This window comes from Thamnophis sirtalis, unplaced genomic scaffold (assembly GCF_051295495.1).
Source record: "Thamnophis sirtalis isolate CommonGarterSnake01/CBP01778 unplaced genomic scaffold, rThaSir2_p1.2 scaffold_10, whole genome shotgun sequence".
Taxonomy (NCBI): Eukaryota; Metazoa; Chordata; class Lepidosauria; order Squamata; family Natricidae; genus Thamnophis; species Thamnophis sirtalis.
The window spans coordinates 19044636-19064555 of record NW_028261390.1 but is presented as its reverse complement, the minus strand read 5'-3'; the positions used below and the strand labels follow the sequence as shown (position 1 = coordinate 19064555).

The following is a 19920-nucleotide window of genomic DNA, read 5'->3' as shown; positions in this document are numbered from 1 at the left end:
CACTGCTTTATCATTTTGTTATATTTCAATTAGTTTGTTTGAATTACTGGAATATTATTACCATATAGATGGCCCTTGACTTACAACCATTCTTTAGTGACTATTTCAATTTACAACTGCACTGAAAATGTACTTATGACTATTATTTAAACTTACACTGCTGCAGGATTCCCAAGGTGAAATAATCAGAATTTGGGTGCTTGGCAAATGACTCGTATTTATGGCACATGGTGATGTGATCACCTTCTGCAGCTTTCTGACAAGCAAAGTAAATGGAGAAGTCAGATTCACTTAACAACCATGTTACTAATTTAGCAACTGCAATGATTCACTTAACAGTGTGGCAAGAAAATTCATAAAATGAGGCAAAACTCACAACATCTGCCTTGTTTAGCAATAGAAATTTGGGCTCAATTGTGCTTATAAGTCAAGGGTTATCTGTATTCTGCATAATTCCACAAATGTATGACTTTTGAGCATTATAATTTTCCTAATAACTTCTGCTTGTGCACTTTGGGGTATCAAATTTCCATCAAATCTTATCTTATTAAAAAAATTGTGTAATGAATAGTAAAATCCTAGATATATCAAGGTCTAGTTTTGATTTGTATTCTGATTGATATTCCTGACACAAAAAGCTATCACATATGAAAATATCACTCATTGGTTTAAAATTATAAGTTAATAAGTTCTTTATCTACCAAACTTTATCTTGCATAGTATTTTCCCGTTAGGCTTTTTTAAATATTTAACCCATGCACCCCAAAAATCCCTTATTTATTTGTTTATTTCTTTTCAATTTACTGTAATTATTACAAAACCAATTTTAATCAATAAAAAGATTAAAACTTTTAAACTTCTCTATAAAGCTAATTACAAAATTATCAATTTCTCACTTACCTTTGTCCTAAAATATGATCTTTATTGCACATGCAGTTTTTAAGTTGTGCAGCTTAGTATTGCTTTAATCTAACTAAAAATATGATATGGAAAGGTGACCAATATCTGATTATAATAATATAGTTATATCCTGTAACTGGCTGAATTCCCTGCCGAAAATACATTTAGTAGCAAATTAAGTTTGTTGCTATGGAAAAATAAGTATTGTCTCTTTTACGGGTTAAAGAAATTGTTTTTGCTTCTCTTTCAATTATTCCAAGTTGGAATAATTTTATAAATATCCTTTAGGCTTACCTATCTGTCCAGTAAAATCACGAAGTATAAGCACATTTCCATGAGAGTGAAAGATTGTCGATATGCCACACTTAAAGGATTCAATTAACTTGCATTTATGGCCATCTAGAGTTCAGGTCTGCTAATTTCATAGCATGTTCATGTAGACCAAAATGCCTTTTTCCCTGTTTAAATATTTATGGATACTTAATTAAAATATTTTATTTTGTGTAAGTTGAAATGCTAAGTTACCTCAGCTTTGTTCCTAGTGCATGAGAGAGAAGGCAAGAGAAAGGAGTGAGTAGTACAACTTTACGGGGGGAAAATACAACTTGACAAACATTGCTTCAAATTAAACTGACCAATCAAGATTTTTGGGACAGAAGCAAAAGGAGACATGAATTTCCCTCTATTTATAAGCCAGACAACAAAAAGGAAGGAATGAATGTGTATTTATTAAAACAGGAATTGTATTTTTGCAGTAACCCTTCCGTTGAGCATTGAATGGTAGAGTAATCTCTCCTTAATCACCTAAGGATTTGGACCTTGTCCTCTGAATGTTCACACAAATTTTGCTTTAAACTCTGTGTGGTTGCCGATGTAACTTTATGCAGTGACTTTAACCAACCATTCTACATTGAGAATCTTAGTTTGTCTCATATTGTCTCACATCTTCCACTTGATTTTCTTAACAGTAACAGAGATGCTGGTCAATGTGCTGAACATTTGCTCAGATGATGAACTTGGAACAGAGGAAGATGGTTTTGATGGTAAGAAGCATTGTGTCTTGTGCCTTCTGTTCAGGTGGTTTGCCTTGATTAATGTTTGTGCTTGAAAATGTTTATTAATCTTAGGGAAAGTCATAGGGTGACTTTTTAGAAGAAGGAGTCTAGATTTCATTTCATCCATGCTTCCCCAAATAATATCCTTGCCGGATAATGTGTTTGCTTTTATGCATGGTTTGTAGAGAAAGAATGAACATAAAATGTTCTGTTTGCTTCTTTTCAAATCAAAATGGCATTTAATACTAAAATACCTTTTCTGTGACTATGCTATGCATTGCAAGATTTCTAAGTACAGAAGATCATGTTGTGCAGAAATTACAAACTTAGTACAGGTATTTTGGAACATGGACAAAACATAAGGAGAATCATTCAAGAAGTTAAGTCTGATGTTTACAATCCTTGGGTTTTCCGGAATCTACATGGTAAGACTAATGATGTGGGCCAGCCTTCTCTGGCTTGTCTCTTTCCAGGGCTATATGAGTATGATGTTCCAGTTCCCAGCTAATATGACTCATGGCTATGCTAACTGGGAATTCTGCATTCCATTAGTAAATTTCTGATATAATATGGTGTGAAAAATTCAACTTTTAAACTAGGAAATACAGGGGAGAGAGTTTATTTCCTGTAGATCCGTATAGCTTCCTTTTTCTCAAATACTCGATATAAGATGACCATCATCTGAATAACTTCTATAACTCTGAGAGGAATTAAATGTAACAAAAACTATATTTTTCTAAAGCTTTTATATCAGAAACACTAACTAAAGAAACAATTATAACTTGAGAGTGTTAGATTGGAGAAGGTTATGCTAGAAATATAGTTCTCTTTGAACATTTGAAGTTGGAAAAGAAAATTCCATTTACGTCCTTATGAGAACAGAATAGCATCATCTACAAATACATGGTGACCTGATTCACACATTTCATTAGCTACGACTTTTCTTTTTTTACCATGTTTCATTAATCTCAATTGGGTGGTTTACATAATAGATTAAATAATAAATATGGTTCATGTACCATACTAAGACAGAAGCATTATGTATAAAGGAAAATACTTGCATAGTATTGGAGTAAGAATAAAAGGAGAAAGAAATAAAAGATATACTATTGTGGAAGTTTATTATAGATTGCCTGAGTAGACAGAAAAAACAGATAGTTATTTCTGCATGAGATGACTAGTATTTCAAAAAGACTAATGCAATACTGATAATGTGAGATTTCCAAACATCCAGTTATCTTCTGAAAATCAAGAGTCAGAGGGCCTATAAATTCTTGTCCTCTCTTGCTGACATCAGTTGTCAGAAAGTGGAAGAACTTAATCCACTGGACTTTATTCTTGTCAACAGTGAGGGATTGGTTGAAGAAATGATTGTGACTGGTACCTCAAAGAAAAATTGTCAAGTTATTCTTGAGTAGGTAATATCCACAGGAGGAGAGTATCTGATAAAGTCAGACCTGCACACTAAAATTAGAATGTGATATTTCATCAATTCAGAGAGAAGATAGGTTGTATGCAGGGTCTACAAATGCTTAACAGAAAAGCATCCAGAAAAGATGCTGAAAATGCAGTGAAAACAATCTCCAGAAGAAACAGGATAAATTAAAAGAGGCTAGCATGGATACATGAAGAACTCTCTAAAATGTTGAAGAGAGAAGATGACATAATAGGAAATAAAAAGATGGAACACAGAGAAGAATAGAAAATAGTCTCCTTGAAACTGAGTCAGAAAAACTACCGGTCAGAATGAGCTGAAGCTTTCAGCAAATCCCCAAAACAACAAAAAAAGGGTTATTATTGGATATATTAGAAATAAAAAGAAAGCCAAAAGGACTGTTGATCCATAGGGAGAAGAAAGCACTAATATGCAATGATGGGAAAGCTTAGTTTCTTTACTCCTCTATTCCCCGTCTTCTCTAGGAAGGGAAACTAAGCCATAGGTGATCATAGTTATGTGAGAGGGAAAAGGAGTTATTGCCACTTAGGTTAGCGATGGAGATGGTAAGAGGGAATGCAATTTTTTTCAGTGAATTCAAGTGTCCAAGGTTTCATAGATCTAAGAGTGCTGAAAGGACTAGAAGTGATTTCCAGAAATGGTATTCTTTGAAAACTCCTGGAAAACTGGGGAGAACCCAGAAAGGTGAAGAACAAATGTTATCCCCATGTTTAAAAGGGAAAAGGTAGATCTAGGAAACTGCAGGTTAGCAGGCTTGATGTACCTACTAGGTAAAGTCTTAGACAAATTATTCAAATCTGCACAAATAAGCTGTTAGATAGTCAGGCTAAAATTAACTGGAGCCAGCATGGAAGCCAAATGAATAATTTCAGGCTAACCATGTTTCCTTCTTTGATAGGGTTACTTGATTATTAGATCAGAGTTGTGGTGTACATGGATCTCATTAAAGATTTCAGCCGAGGATTTCATGATATTCTTTAAAAAATATGGGCTAGATAATATTGCTGTTAGATAGTTTCACAATTGGCTAAAAGGATTGCGGCCAAAGCGTGCTCATGAATGACTCAACTTCAACTTGGAGGTAGTATCAAATGGAGTACTGCGGAGCTCTGTTTTTGGCCATATGCTTTTCAGCATTGGGTTACCAATAACTTGGATGAAGGGATTAAAGGTACATTTTCAAAGTTTGTAGATCAGCCAACACTGGGAGGGTAATAAATATTTTGGAGGATAGATTTGTCCAAAAACATAACATCTGGTGCAGATTCCATGTCCACCACAGTTCAGAGGGGAGAGTTCAGATTGGAGCAAATTTGCAAGAGAACTACCAACAGTGACTCTGAAAACTAAAATATCTGGGTGCCAATTAATATATTTTTGTTTAGACTATAGAAAGTCAAGCTGAGGGGAGATCCTGGACTTCAGTTATCTGACCATTGTAACCCAAAGAGGAAGTAGAGTTAGTTAGAGTTAGGGCAGGATCAGAACCAATGGGTTAAAATTGCAACCTCACTAAACAAAAACTCAGAGAGTCTCTCATGGCTCTGAACAAGTGGTTGAATTAGATGTTCTCTATGGTACTTTAAGTCTGCATGATTCTATGAAGCAAACCACACTATGGCTTAACATATTCTGCGAATCAGGCCAGCATACACATTTTATATACTACATGGATAGTCCCAACGAATCTCAACACATGAAGAAGAAAATGTATGGCACAGACTGCATAGAGGATTTATTTAGCTTAATTTAGAGGAAAAGTTTCTTCCTAGACCTATATAGCAGTATTATCATATATGAGATTCAAATTAATTCATGAATGTGGCCATCATGTGACTATTAAACCGTTAGACAGTATTTATAGCTAATTATAATATCTTGACCATATTATCATGATATGTTTATTCCAAGGGGAGAAAATATCAAACAATTTCGAGAGACTACATCATCCAAAACAGCAAAACAGTTTTGTGATGTGTCCTTTCTTGTTCTAATACAGTCAGTTCTTTCACATTCAAAACTTATTGCTACAATAAAATGTCCTTTAAAGCTAAGGGAGCAAAAGAACACCGGACTGTGTATATCTATTCAGAATTTAAGACATTTTGTGCTCAGCTTCACGTTCAATTGCTTTTCTCTCAGTGCTATCCCTTGACTGATAATAGAATGGATATATAAATTCATACTTTACACGGGAAATCCTATGTTAAGGCCACAAATACAGTTAAAATATTCCTGCTTTGAAATAAATGTAATATTGAAGCCTTAATGAAGATAGAATTACAGAGTTCAGGCAGTATTCAAGCATTTCTTCTTCCTAGAAATTTACATATAATCGCGAAGAGAAATCCTCAAAGTTTGGTTTGGTTTGCCTTACTTCAGGTGTGAGTAATAGCTTTCTTCTGGGTGATGGGCTTCTACCTTAACCAACATAGTTTTCATACTCTATAATCATGATGGCAAACCTATGGCACACATGCCAGAGGTGGCACACAGAGCCCTTTCTGTAGGCACGTGCACCATCACCAGCTACTCTTCTGGTTTCTGGCGCACACATGCATGCTGGCCAGCTGGTCTTTGCAAGCACTGGAGCACCATAAAACGGCTTGGAAACAGCCCAAAAATAGTTCAGAAAACAGCCTGAAAAATGCCCTAAAAATAACCTTTAAATGGCCCAAAAATCAGCAAAAAGAGGCATGTGCCAGATGGTCTTTGAGTTTCTGGCACTCCGCCGCACGCATGCATGTGTGTTCTCGTTTGGGCACTCGGTGACAAAAAGGCTCGCCATCACTGCTCTATAATATAACTGGCATGAACTGTAGCCCAAGGGATGGAGCAAATTGAAATAAGCAACCTATCAGAGGCAAGAGTGGGAAATGTATTTCTTTTAATGAAAAATAAATAAATCTGTTAGACTTTGCAATGAATAAATATACTGACTTTAAACCTTTCTCCCCCCCATGCAAAAAAATGTGTCATCAATTTCCAATAACAGAGTCTTTGGATTGTCTAGAGATGGCAAAAATAGACCTGGGGAGACCTTACTTTGACAGCCATCTGTGATTGCCACCAACTCACATTGATATATTTAGATACTGTTATGAAATTAAGATTCTTCTTTCCTTGGGTCCTCTTAAGAAAAAAAATAGTTTCCTGCTATTTGTAAAAAAAAAAGGGGGGGGTAAGAAAGAGTGCAGGGTCTTGGGGTGGTTTTTTTAATACTAGTTTGCTAAGGATGTTGGTGACATGCTCCTGGTGCCAGTCTAAAAAGCAGTTCCTATTGCTTCTGGTTAATGGCTAAAACAGTCTACATTACTCTGCTCCCATTAAATTGTTCCAGTCTACCACTATAATCCAACTATAATTCTTCAAAGGGAAAATTACAGCAAGGAAAGTAATGTATTAATTTGCATTCATATATTTGTATTTATATCTATATAACACTCTATTTTGAAAGATAGAGTATGATTGCAGGAAAAACTAACTACCATATTAAGACCCACCAAGGTTTTGAAGAGGCAAATTAAAAAAAGGGTTTTGCACTCTGCAAACCTCCCACAAATGGCCCTTTTTTCCTGAAAAAGGGGCCCATTTTTTTCCCAAACAAATGCATGAATAGCACGTAGGGGCTTGCAGAGTGTTCCTGGAAGGTATCCCCCCCCCCAAATGAACAAAATGGGCCCATTTTTCGTCAAAAAAATTGCATGCATAGCCTTTAGGAGGCTTATAGAGTACTTCTGAGGGCTGGGGGGGGGGCAAAATTGAGCAAAAAACGGCCCGTTTTTCGCTCATTTCTGCCTTCCCCAGGCTTCAGGAGCTCTCTGAAAGGCTACAGGCTGTGCATGGCCATTTGGTGAAGGGGCGGGACTTTGGGAGGAAAAAATGCTGTATTCAGTGTACAAGACACACCCAGATTTTCTTTTTTGAAGGAAAAAGGTGCGTCTTATACTCCGAAAAATACGGTAACACATTGATACCAAAACAGTTATAGTGACAGGCAACTTCCATCAGGTACACTATGGAACCAGTGGAATAAAATGGTTTTTATTACCATATGAAAGAAAAGTAAAATGGGAGTTCCCTATTTCATGGACTAGAGTGATCAATAAGATAAGGTGCTCCCGAGAAGGCATGCTGCCAATGCCACACTTACTTCATTTCACAAGGGAAAGAGAATTCGAGAAAAAAAGTATTAGTACTATTAGTATGTTGGTATTGGGCCATTTAGGGCTTCAAAAACAACACTTGGACTCACAAACCTATCAGTAGACTAGTGCAACAGTTGGTAAGATGCTATCAAACCAGTCCCTCTCTAGTAGTAGCCAAGTCACTTACATTTTACACCAACACACGTTCAAGGAAAATCACATACAGTATATAGTACATTGTAATAGTCTAAATTCTAATGGTTTATATCATGAGAAATCTTTGGCCCATTGGTAGTAAATCAGCCAGAGCAGCAGCTACCTACTACCTATGGATCAGGGACTGCTCAAATAGGCCCCAAAGTGTCCATACTTGCAATTGGTTCTTAGGAAGGAAATGAGATCAAGCCATGTCAGTTCCCTATGTAGGACAACATCTTGGAGAGATTTATCCACTCAGGCACTGGATCAGGACTATCACACCTTTTCCAGTTTTACCTGGGATAGTGGATGTAAGCTGGGTATCATAAGCATATTGGTGACACCCTACTCGGAACTATTGAACATCCTCCCCTAATAGTTTCATGCAGATGTTGAACAGCAATGTGTAATTTCCACACAGGAATAACAAGGTTTTAAATATTACATGTTGAAGTACCATAAAATATAAAATAAATCTCCGTGACATGACAATCATAGCTATGTTTCCTTTCTACTTAATACTCATGGTCCCTCATATTAGCCTAAAAAAGCTTTTTGATGTTTCATGATCTACTGCTTGATAGGTCTTCTAAAATGATTCAGTTGTTATTGAATATTGTACTTTCCTAATGAAAAATGGCTGATACTATTTCTCTGCCTCTCATTTTCAGAGAGTAGTCAGCAGTTTAAGATAATTATTATTCCTCTAATATTCAAGAAACCAATTTTAGATTGCTTTCTTGATTTAAAGTGTATTGCTTGAGGTTTTTAAAATTAAACATTCCAAAGTAATAAATAACACTTTTTGAAAGGATGGTTAGTTATTCAAATCCCAAGAATAATTAGTAAACAGAATATATATATATATATATATATATATATATATATATATATATATATATATATATATATATATATATATATTTGTGTTTTTATTTGTGCTGATAAATAAATAAAGGGAGACTAGTATAGATCTATTTCAAGCTATTTAGCTCTCATCAGCTAGCCATACCCTTACTGGGATTCGAACCTGTGCTGTATTGCATTTTAGGCAAACGTCTTAGCCATCAAGCCACAGGTCTCCTCCTTATCAGCTGAAGCCAGGGAAGAAGGTATATATTAGTGTCACAACCCCTGGTAAGCCCCAATTATGGGAGGAAGCTAACTGCTTCCAACATCTGTCAATCGGCTCGTCACAAGAGTCCATCACGACAGAAACCCAATATTTTTACTGTTGCCTTTTGTTATATTTGTGTTTTTATTTGTGCTGATAAATAAATAAAGGGAGACTAGTATAGATCTATTTCAAGCTATTTAGCTCTCATCAGCTAGCCATACCCTTACTGGGATTCGAACCTGTGCTGTATTGCATCTTAGGCAGATGTCTTAACCATTGAGCCACAGGTCCTCCTCCTTATCAGCTGAAGCCAGGGAAGTAGGTATATATTTAGTGTCACAACCCCTGGTATGCCCCAATTATGGGAGGAAGCTAACTGCTTCCATTATCTGTCTATCGGCTCATCACAAGAGTCCATCACGACAGAAAACTAGTAAAAATCAGACGAAATTGCAAAAACAGATTTCTATAAAATGGTACGTGATAGATTAAATTACAGGTTATTTTCGTGATTAGCAGCCTAATCTATGATATACTTCCCAAAGTGTTCAGAAAGCAAAATCTTCATTGTCCAGTGTAATCAGATTTTTTTGCTGTAATGCCATAGTTGTGGTCACCATATTGGATAGTCTGATGAAAATAGCATATTAGCACTGACTTTTCTGTAGAGTTTATATGACAAATTCTGCATTTCCTATGAAATACAGAAAAGCCAAATAAGAAGCAGTACAGGTGATCCATGTTTAAACTATCACAATTGGCACTGACAACTTTATAAGCTAAGTGAGATAGTTGCTACATGGAAAATCACATGACTGACTGTTTATTAATTTTATTTTCAGCTGTCCTTTTTTCTCACTGCCCTACCTTTTGAAATGCTTACTCTGATTAATTAGCAGGAGGGGAATTAATGTTTGGATTTGCAGCCATTGGAGAGGAAGAGATTACAAAAATATAAAGGATTTCACGAGAGTAAGAAGGTACACAGGGATATACATCAAAAGGAATGCGCTGGCGCTGGCCATTTGCGTAGCATGCTTGAGGTTGCAGGCCACAAACACACCAGGCAAACAAAGAACATACACACACACACAAACACACACACACAAACACACACACTATACATTGTCTAGTTAGATAATGTTGATTGTCCTATTTCTGATAATCTGTAATAAAAAGTTTAATTCCCTGAATACTATTTTTTTTTCTTTAGCCTAATTTTTTTTGGTCATCCCATTACAAAGGAAGGCAAATGTCTCAATTTAAGTAGTCATTTATAGACAAAAAATAAGGCATTTGTTTTTCTCCTAATTCTGCCTTTTGATAAAAGAATTGGCCTTGTAAGTACAAATATTCCTCAACTTGCAACAGTTTGTTTAGTGGCCATTCAGAGTTACAACAGCACTGAAAAACGTGACTTATGCCGGTTTCCCCCCACTTATAACTGTTGCAACACCCTTGTGGTCACATGATCAAATGCTTAGCAACTGACTCATATTTAAGACAGTTGCAATGCCCCAGGGTCATGTGATCTCCTTTTGCTATCTTCTGATAATCAACGTCAATGGGGAAAGTGATATTCACTTAACAACCATGTTACTAACCACTGCAGTGGTTGAATTAATAACAGTGGCAAGAAAGGTCAAAAAATGGTGCAAAATTCACTTACCAACTGTCTCACTTAGCAACAGAAATGTTTGGCTCAATTGTGGTTGTAAGTCGAGAATTACCTGTATTCAGATTTGCAAAATATGTTTTTGACAAAACCAAGCCAAGGAAGAAATCGTGTTTTTCATCTTGTTGTTTTCCTAGTTATTGCTTTAATCATCTTCAGAATCATTTGCTCTTATTATTATTTTATCTAATTGACCTTGGCCACCCTTATTATTAGGTTTATAAATACTTGTAAAGTTATCACACTGGAGGTAATGATGTTATGAACAAAATCATACAGTTTGGCTAGCTGGTTAGATAAACAGACAAGTGAGACAAAGCATGAAAATAAGGAAGAGATAAAACTTGCAGACATGCAGCCCTGATTGAAATAATTTCACAAACTGCTAATTGGCATTAGAAGAAAATAGCTTTTGACTTAGTCTAAGAATACTTAATGTCAAAGAGTTACAAACAACATTGTAGCTGAATGATGGAATAATATTATTCCATGCCATGCAAGAAGAGCCATATATTTGAAGAAATCTCTTATTTGATTTAGATGTTAATAATTCAAGACGGGGGACTAGAAGTAAATACTGTAGATATTATTAAATGCAAGCATTTATTTTAGAATTTTCAATTACATGTGTGTGCGTGCACATGCAAATAAATACACACAGTGATTCTAATTCCATTTAATTTATTCTTCAGCATATGTTTATGAATTAATACAGAGCACGCATATTTGCCAAGATATCTGAAACCAGCCTATATAGTGCTTTCACAGTTTGACTTGCTTTTCTAATTAATAGGGATATTGACTTGGTGGAAATGAATGAAATAATTAAGTACTAATTAAAATTACCCACTTACATGATAGACAGCTTGATAGCAAAGAACTTGATTTGTTCTCTGCACTCTCGGCAATGCTGAAGCACATTTTGCTAATTACCTGGCCTAATTTTTTGTTCCTTAGATTAATTTCATTGAAATGTAACTGTAACAGTTAATTGTGACAGATATTCACCAGATGACATTGCTAGAAATGTAGTTATTTTGCTGTCATAATAGCAAAGAAAGTGAGACAGTATTCCTCTTGGAGGGTTTGATATCTTGAGTGTTAAAAATACCACTTCACTATTTTTTATTGATACTGATACAATAATCACAAGTAGAACATTACTTTGGGATATGTGTGAGCTTATGAAGAAACATTGCAAGGTGAAAGTCAAAAGGCGAAAGCTTTCCCCCTTTAGCAGATACGTGCAATATCATGGCATTTGTATAAAGTTATGGTGCATAATGTAGCTTTCATCAATTGATGCCTCTGAACGTCTATCATTACTTCCAGAAAAGGAGAAAACTGCATTTGAGAAAAATAGTTGAATAAATTACTAACTGACGTGTTTATTAATATTTAAAGAAAATTACCACAAGGTTGTGTAACAAAATAAGTGATGGCACTATACTATAAAATGGTTTCATTAGTCATTGATTATGTAGTCAAGGGAAGTTAAATCAGGAAGAAATGTAAATTGGGAAATGTAAATTAAAAGTTGCAAACAAATTTTGTCCTTATTGTACTTTATCTGTGACAAAGAAGGAACAAAAAGGGTCTATGGACAATGATAAATATATATAAATAACATATAAATAGTATTTTATAACGTACAGCATTGATAAACAGAAGTCAAAGCTAGATCTTGAATTGGATCTTAAAATGCCATAGCCTGCAATTTTTAATGTTCATTTGATCTTTAGTGGCTTTTTTATTCAGATGCATCATCTGAAGTAGAAAGGAACGAAATTAGTTAAGGAGAAATCAAAGGGGAGCAGAAAGCCAGAATGCAAACATAAAAATAAACATAGATATGATGTTGCAGTCTGAAGTATAAATTCAGAGTTGAATATATCAAATGCTATTGTTACAGAGCCTAACTAGGTTAGGTGTAGGACAATGGGGAAGAAGAGTTATATTTCAAAGCTACTGTCATAACGATGCTGTATATTTATCTTGCCTTTTCTCCAGGGATTTTAAGGAGGCTTACATGGTATTCATCTCTACTAATTTTATCCCCTTAACAACCCTGAGAGTTAATTACTGATTGAAGAGATTCAAGGAGTTTTTTTGGCTGAGTAAATACTTGAACTAAATCTCCTTCCTGCTACCTTGAGACTTTACCCAGGATCCAGGATCATCAAAGAGTTTAGATGTATTCTCAGGTCATTGAGCCTAATTATAGAGAAAAGCCGTGACCTGAAATGTCTGCCAGAGTAGGATGCATATGATTTATGGTTGTTGAGATGGTAATGAATTACTTGATCAGGATTCTACATGTTGCAGCTCATTTTCAGAATCTTGCTGAATATGCAGATGTCAGAAAGTGTTGATGGCCACTTTATTCAGTAACCAAAGAGTCACCTTCCTTCAGCACAAAAATGCAAATCATTATGGATATTACAGCTGAATAAGTCTTCTGGAAAAAGTATTATGAAGTCCATCATTAAAAGAAAAAAACTTGACCCTACTTCAATAATTAATCAAATGGGTTGAAGGAATACACAAAGAGGTCTCTAAGGTGCTGTGGCATTTTTAAAAATTGTTTTAGACTCTGATCTTCAAACATGTTCATTTGAGAATAGGTTGCCTTGAAGTTGGTTTGCTTAATTGCAAAGGAATACATTTGGATTTAAACATTATGGTGTTTATTTCCTGTTTTTCATTTAAGGGCATTTAGACAGGTTCATGTTTCTTTTTCCATCACCCTTTCGACTGTTTTTTCCCCTTCAGCTATCATGTTATGAGAAAGATCAGGGTTATAGACAGGGATTGGTGCTAAGCCATGGCTTGATGCAGATGTGAATGAATGAATCAATCTGTGCTCTCCGCTCCTGGCCCAACATTATATAATAAATTACTCTGGGAGATATATATGCCAAAAAAAAACTCTTGAGAAACTTATTTCTCAATATCTATGAACTCCTGTGGTTAACATGTCATACTTGATCTCCTAAATGAATCATTGCATGATCCAAGCAGCATGGCCAGTAGTGGACCAGCGTTATGGTTATCTTCTTGCATTTTAATTTATTGCAAAGTTTACTAACAAAGCTGTGCTGAAGTGTGTTTTCTTCTTATGATTCTTTTTTTCTATTCCCTTTCAGTGTTCCCTGTCTAATTTGTTTCTTTTCTATTTTTCAGAATTACTTAAGTATTACTTTCCCATTGATGTTGTCTTGTATTACACTCTTCTTCGTTCTCCTTTCTTTTTAAAAAAATCTCTTATCTTCACTGATCTGTTTTCTTTCCCCCCCTACTCTGGAATTTCATAAGAAGATCCTATTTATGCACAGAAGAAAGGTATTATTAAACGGTCAAGAAAGGCTTATATTTAATTTGCTGTTGTATAACTTTTCCTAGTGCTAACTCTCAGAAATTTTCAATTTCATATCTTCCTGCCAAATTCTCAAAATTGTGTTCTATATTATGTGCACTTTCCTAAACTCATAATAATCAAATGACTATTTAGAATAGGCACGGGGATCCTGTAGTCCTCCAGGCATTGTAAAACAATAACAAAACAGCATCCCTATTGTCCATAATTGATGGGAATTTTTGTTACACATCAAGTAGAGAAGAATAGGTTGTTCAGTTCTCTAGTAGGCTGGTGTAGATCACTATTGACGAATTCTGCAAAGGTCAAGTTGATTGTAGTATATTTGCATCCTTAAAACAAATTTACCTTATTTAAATTAAAAATGGGCTGTCTGTGTGTCTGTGTGTGTGTGTGTGTGTGTGTGTAAAAATGCACTTCAAAGAAAAAAATGTCGTATGGTGGCTGCTGAATGTTTATAACCTACAGCTTTGATACAAATAATCCGCCACATAGTACCTTTTCCTAACCAGTTGGATGTTAGAGCAAGATTCACCTTCCTTGATTAAGTGGTCTTCCACTATCCACTCTGTGCATGATTTGCTCAAAATTACAATTACTGGTTGTAGCTTATCTATAGTAACTTACATCATTAGGAAATGAAGATGTCTTTACATCTGTCATGATATTATCAAGTCACCATGAATGGTGTGGAAGGAAACTTGGTTAAGGTTATGAAAAAATAAAGAGATCTAAAAGTTGGTTGCACAATGATATTTTAATTTTGTTTCCAGGGAAACCGCTACTTGAATAAATGTTTTTAACTGCATGGCATTTTTCTGAATTTTTTTGAATAATTGAGGAAGAACTTTTAGCCTAAAAACCTTACAATTGCTATGATGATAATAAGCTCTTGTTTAATATCAATTAATACATTGACAAACCAGCTCAGTATATATATCATTTAGTATTAAATTTTAGTGCGCACACAAATTTGCCAATTGCTTTAACAAGCCAATTGAATACTTGAAGTACTGGATACTGCTTTGTTGTACTCAGTAATACATTTTATACACTTGCAATACTTTAAGCAATACCATGATACAGGGAAACTTTACCTTTTTGTCTACAACACAACACAGTACAGCACTAGCTAAAAAGATTCCTTAGCATAGAAATCTAGCTTTTCACTAAGCAGCACAACATAGACGTTCTGGAGCCATTTTGGTGTCAGGATCCAGAATATACCCGTTAACTTAACACTTGTTTGTCATTGACCATATTTGAAATTTCCTAGAATGAAGTAGTTCTGGCACAAGGATCAAATCAAAACCCACCCATTCCCATCACTATTTGCTTTATTTCATCCAGCTCTTAGGCTGTCTGTGAGCCTCCTCTGCGATGAAGAAGAGTTTCCAGTAGAATGCTGTTACTCAGTAGTGTTTAAAGTACAGTTCCCTTGGCAATGGGGTCAACAGATTGATATGCTCCCTTTCAGTGGTGGGTTCCAGACGGTACACCCCAGTACGGGCATACTGGTGGCACTGGGAGCAGCTACCGCCATACCGGAACAGTGTTTCCATTGGGCCCACCCACCCGCCCTCATTCCTTACCTCTTTTTAAGCTAGCGGGCCATTTGAACATGTGCACACTGCGTACGGCACCTGCACGACTGCCGAACAGCTGGAGCATTGCATGCGGAGGCGTGCGCAGCGCACGTGCACAAGCTGGATGCCAGTCCCCGTTGCAGCGTACCGGTTGCAACAGGATCTGGAACCCATCACTGCTCCCTTTGTTCTAGAGAAGAAAAGGCTAGGAAAAGAAAAACTGTCTGAACATTCCCCATTGCATTAAGTCTCCCAAACCTCCCATCTCTGCAAACAGTCCCTGATAAAAAGACTAGATAAATATTCTACTTTATTCTACAGTATTCTAAAGTAGAATAATATTCTACTTTAAATATTCTACTTTCTTGTAATTCTTGCGTAGGCCGTGAAATCCAACTGGATAGTCAAGAGTTTCAGGAAATTACCAATAGAGGAGAAGACTTGTCCACCTTTAAAGCTCTTCATGGCATGGGTCCAGGTTACTTGAGGGACCGTCTCACCTCACTGGGATTGGCCGGTGCCACTCGTGCTAACAGAGGAGGCATGCTGCGTGTCCCCTCAGGCCAATTATTCTTAGCTGGCGGTGTCCAGGAAGAGGGCCTTCTCTGTTATTGTTTCTTCCCTCTGAAACAACTCCCCCCCACCCCCAGTGTGAGGTTGGTTCCAATCCTCCTATCCTTTCATAAGGGCCCAAAGATATGGCTCTGCCAGTGGGAGAAGAGCACAGTGGAGGTAGTTAATCAAATGACAACAAATCCACGCTCACACTCTCCTTGTGTTTTAATGTTGATTTTAATTATGTTTTGACTGTTCAAATATAGATTTTTATGATTGTAAGCTGCCCAAAGTTACCATATGGTAAGATGGGTAACCAATAAATTTTTATAAATAAATAATAAAATAAATTTCTCAGGAAATTAATCTGTAGGCATTAATTTCTCTATTTCTTATGGGATTTATAAAAAAGGGCTGGGCAGATTAGGAAAAATGATGCTGAGACCATATTGGCCTGATTTAAGGAGATCCTGACATAAATGATGTATGTGTCCTATTCATGTAAGAATGACCATTTTCCCCACAAATTCAGACTTCTGGACATCCCTAATAGAAAAGTAATTATTTGCACACCACCCCAAATAAATAGTCCAATTCATGTCTTCTCCATCTTAAGTTTCTCTTCTAGACTGTCCACAGTATGACATATAAGATCCAGTTTACAGTGTTATCTGAGCCTAGACCAAATTTTTAAACCATTTATGAATTCTTGTCCCAAACTGCATAGAGGTGTTAGTGATAGGACAAAGATATGGTGAGATTTTGTTATTGTTGAGAAATTGCTAAGAAACTAAAGTAATTCTTGGATGTTACTGAAAGTAGAGGGTTTTTTTTAAAAAAAGAACCACTAAGGAATCATAGTAGATTTTATTACAGAATAAAATTATTGAAATGAAATATTGCACAAGAAAACCTACCTGCTTTTATCAGTCATCATGATGTAAAAGTTAATGTTACCTTCAATTTCAAGTGTTCAGTCTAAATTAGATTCTAGAAGGCGTCCTTCTTTCCCTTTGTATAATCCTGTTTTAGTCTATCTTTCCTATAATATATATTTCAGAGATATCTGTAATTTTCTTTTAACTGCATCTTCTAGTTTCTTTCAACTTTCCTGTGTAATACTTTGCCTATTTTCCAATTCTCTGACTAACAAAAAAAATGCATAAATTATTTTGCTGTATTTATGATTCGTTTTTCCAATCCTACCCTGAAAATCAGTTTTAGCTTCATCTAAATATATTTATGTCTTTAAAACTTTGGTTTACATTTGTTGTTTTAGACCAGCTTTGTAAATATTAAATCTTATTTCTGTTAATCATTTCTTTGTTTAATATGTATTGGTAAACATTTTCATTTCACCAATTCATTTGTAAAAGTAGATAAAAAATATCAATTTGAATTTTGAAAATAATTGCAAATAATCCATGTTTTCTGAGCTATTTAGCCAACGAATGTTTTATCTCTACAGAGCTGGAATAATACTTGGTTGCGATTTCTTTAGAAATTTAAGATTATTTTTATTCTTTGTATTCTTTGTTCCAATACTATTTATACTGTTTCAATCAACATCCTAACCCAAAACACATTACAGTATACTTTATTCTCAGATTTTTCTCTATGCAAAAATATAAACAAAGAGAAATCTGCCCTAATACTATCGTATGCATTACATATTGTACCTGCTCAATAATACAGCATTTGATAATAGCCTAGGCACATTTGTGAAAGAGTATTTTAGTTGCAAACCATATATTTTTTTGCAGGGATTCTATCTATTCATATTGAAATTAATGGCTAACAATTTTGGCTGCAATTCCATTTTCCCCCCACTGTATAAGATACATTTTTTTTCAATTAGTGGTCATGAATACATAAAAATATTCAAAATAATAAAATGTAGCCGGGGGGGAAATTAAGGCTGGTTTTTTTTTTTTTGTCAGACCAAAGAATACAAAGCCATTTTTTTTTCCTGGGGAAAAAAAAAAAAAACCTTCTATATTAATAAAGCAAAATCCAGTTACTTGACCCAAGAGTGCCTTTTCAAGAGGCAACTAGACTTTCTGGTTTTTATTTGAAGACATTTCGCTTCTCATCCAAGAACCTGTCCAGCTGTCTGCAAGGAGTATATAAATCCTTTCAGTCTCCACTATCCAGTCAGAGTGAAGAAGTTTCTTAGATGAGAAGCGAAACATCTTCAAAGAAGTCCAGTTGCCTCTTGACAAAGCACATTTGGGACAACCATGACCTGGATGACTGAGAATCTCCATAGAATTGACCTAAATCCAACTTTTTCCAAATGTAAATCTAGATGCTAGTCAAAATTATCTAACCCTGCTTAAACAAAATATCCCAACATTTTCACTGGTTTGTTCATAAATAATACATACATTTTCATATAGATTTCTTTCTCTCAGACTCTTTTTTTATTCTTATTTTTTCTGCTAAAATATTATTAAAAGTGTGTTTACTTATGACAGTCCTAAATAGGCCCTCTATAAACATTTTCAAATTATGGTCCCCATTTTCACGTCTAGATCTGTCTCATTGTGTATATATTTTGTACCTACTTTAATTTATTTGGTAAATTTACTGCCCATATAAAATTTCTAAAGAGCAGAAGGTAAGTGGTTCAAGAGATTAAGAGAAAACATACAGTTTTACAATATACATTTTAGAGGTATATCAAGAATTTTGAACCATATTTTAAGTCTGATTGATAATTACAGATATGTGGAATTATTTCTTACATGGATTATAACATCACGTGATAATAATTTTTGTTTCACTTCTTCCAATCTACAGTATTTTTGTTTTGTATGATATCATTTAATAAAGCATTTGAAAACAGAGATAATTTTCACCAGTGAATCTGGGATTTTATTAACTATTTACATATACAATTGTTCAGCAGTTTATTAGTACAATAAGCACTTGTAAATCCTGTGAATCTCTAGTTAATTGTAGAAATTTGATTTGCCCTAAGAATGTTTAAACTTCCTCTAAAGGATAACATTAACAATAAAAAAATACTATATTTTAAGGATATGCAGATCAAATTAAATCTTGGTCAAATCGGCTTGAATTCAGAAGCTAGTCTTACAATTTCTGCGCAAAATAAACAAACTCACAGGTTTTTGTGGTGGATAATTTCATTTGATGTATGCACTTAGCATGTTTTAGCAACTTTCCTTAATATTCTATATGCATGTTTTACTTACCTCTTTCTCTCTCTCTCTCTCTCTCTCTCTCTCTCTCTCTCTCTCTCTCTCCCCCCTTCCTGCTCAAATGTATGCAATATGTATACAGTTTTTGAGATGGAAATATTTCAAGATGGCTGTTGGTTGTCTCCATGAATTACATGCATGTCCACTTAAATACTACACATTGTAGTGGATAACATTTTATTTGAAAAGAAACTAATGATTTATTTCTATTACATCGCTACCATATTATCTCCATATATAATGAAAAAGTTACTATTTTATTCATTATTTTAATTTGTGTGAAATTTGTGGGTATTCATTATTTTAATTTGTGTGAATTGCAGCATTATTTATTATCTAAAATTAATCTAATATTTTTATTTGTTACAATTTATTTTTTCATATTGCCATTTAAAAAGATAAATATTTTCTACCTTCATACAATTAATTGGATCCCCTTATTTGCTCTATGCCTCTTGTGAATTCTTTGTGAACATGTCTTCTTACACTTTTGACATTATCATAGAATATATATATATATATATATATATATATATATATATATATATATATATATATATATATATATGTATGTATACACACACATAAATACACACACACACACACACACACACATATATATATATATGT

General features: G+C 34.8%; 1 protein-coding gene across 5 annotated transcripts in view; it reads left to right on the top strand.

Moving 5' to 3' along the window:
* Positions 1–19920, top strand: part of PPP3CA (protein phosphatase 3 catalytic subunit alpha) — a 222408-nt gene that overhangs the window by 184535 nt on the left and 17953 nt on the right. For 2 of the 5 annotated variants that reach the window (XM_087724152.1, XM_087724155.1), the window contains exons 10-11: positions 1869–1943; positions 13865–13891. In XM_087724152.1, coding sequence (XP_087580278.1) covers positions 1869–1943; positions 13865–13891 — 102 coding nt within the window. The remainder of the gene's footprint in view (positions 1–1868; positions 1944–13864; positions 13892–19920) is intronic. The other 3 variants (XM_087724154.1, XM_087724156.1, XM_087724153.1) reach the window with 2 other exon arrangements.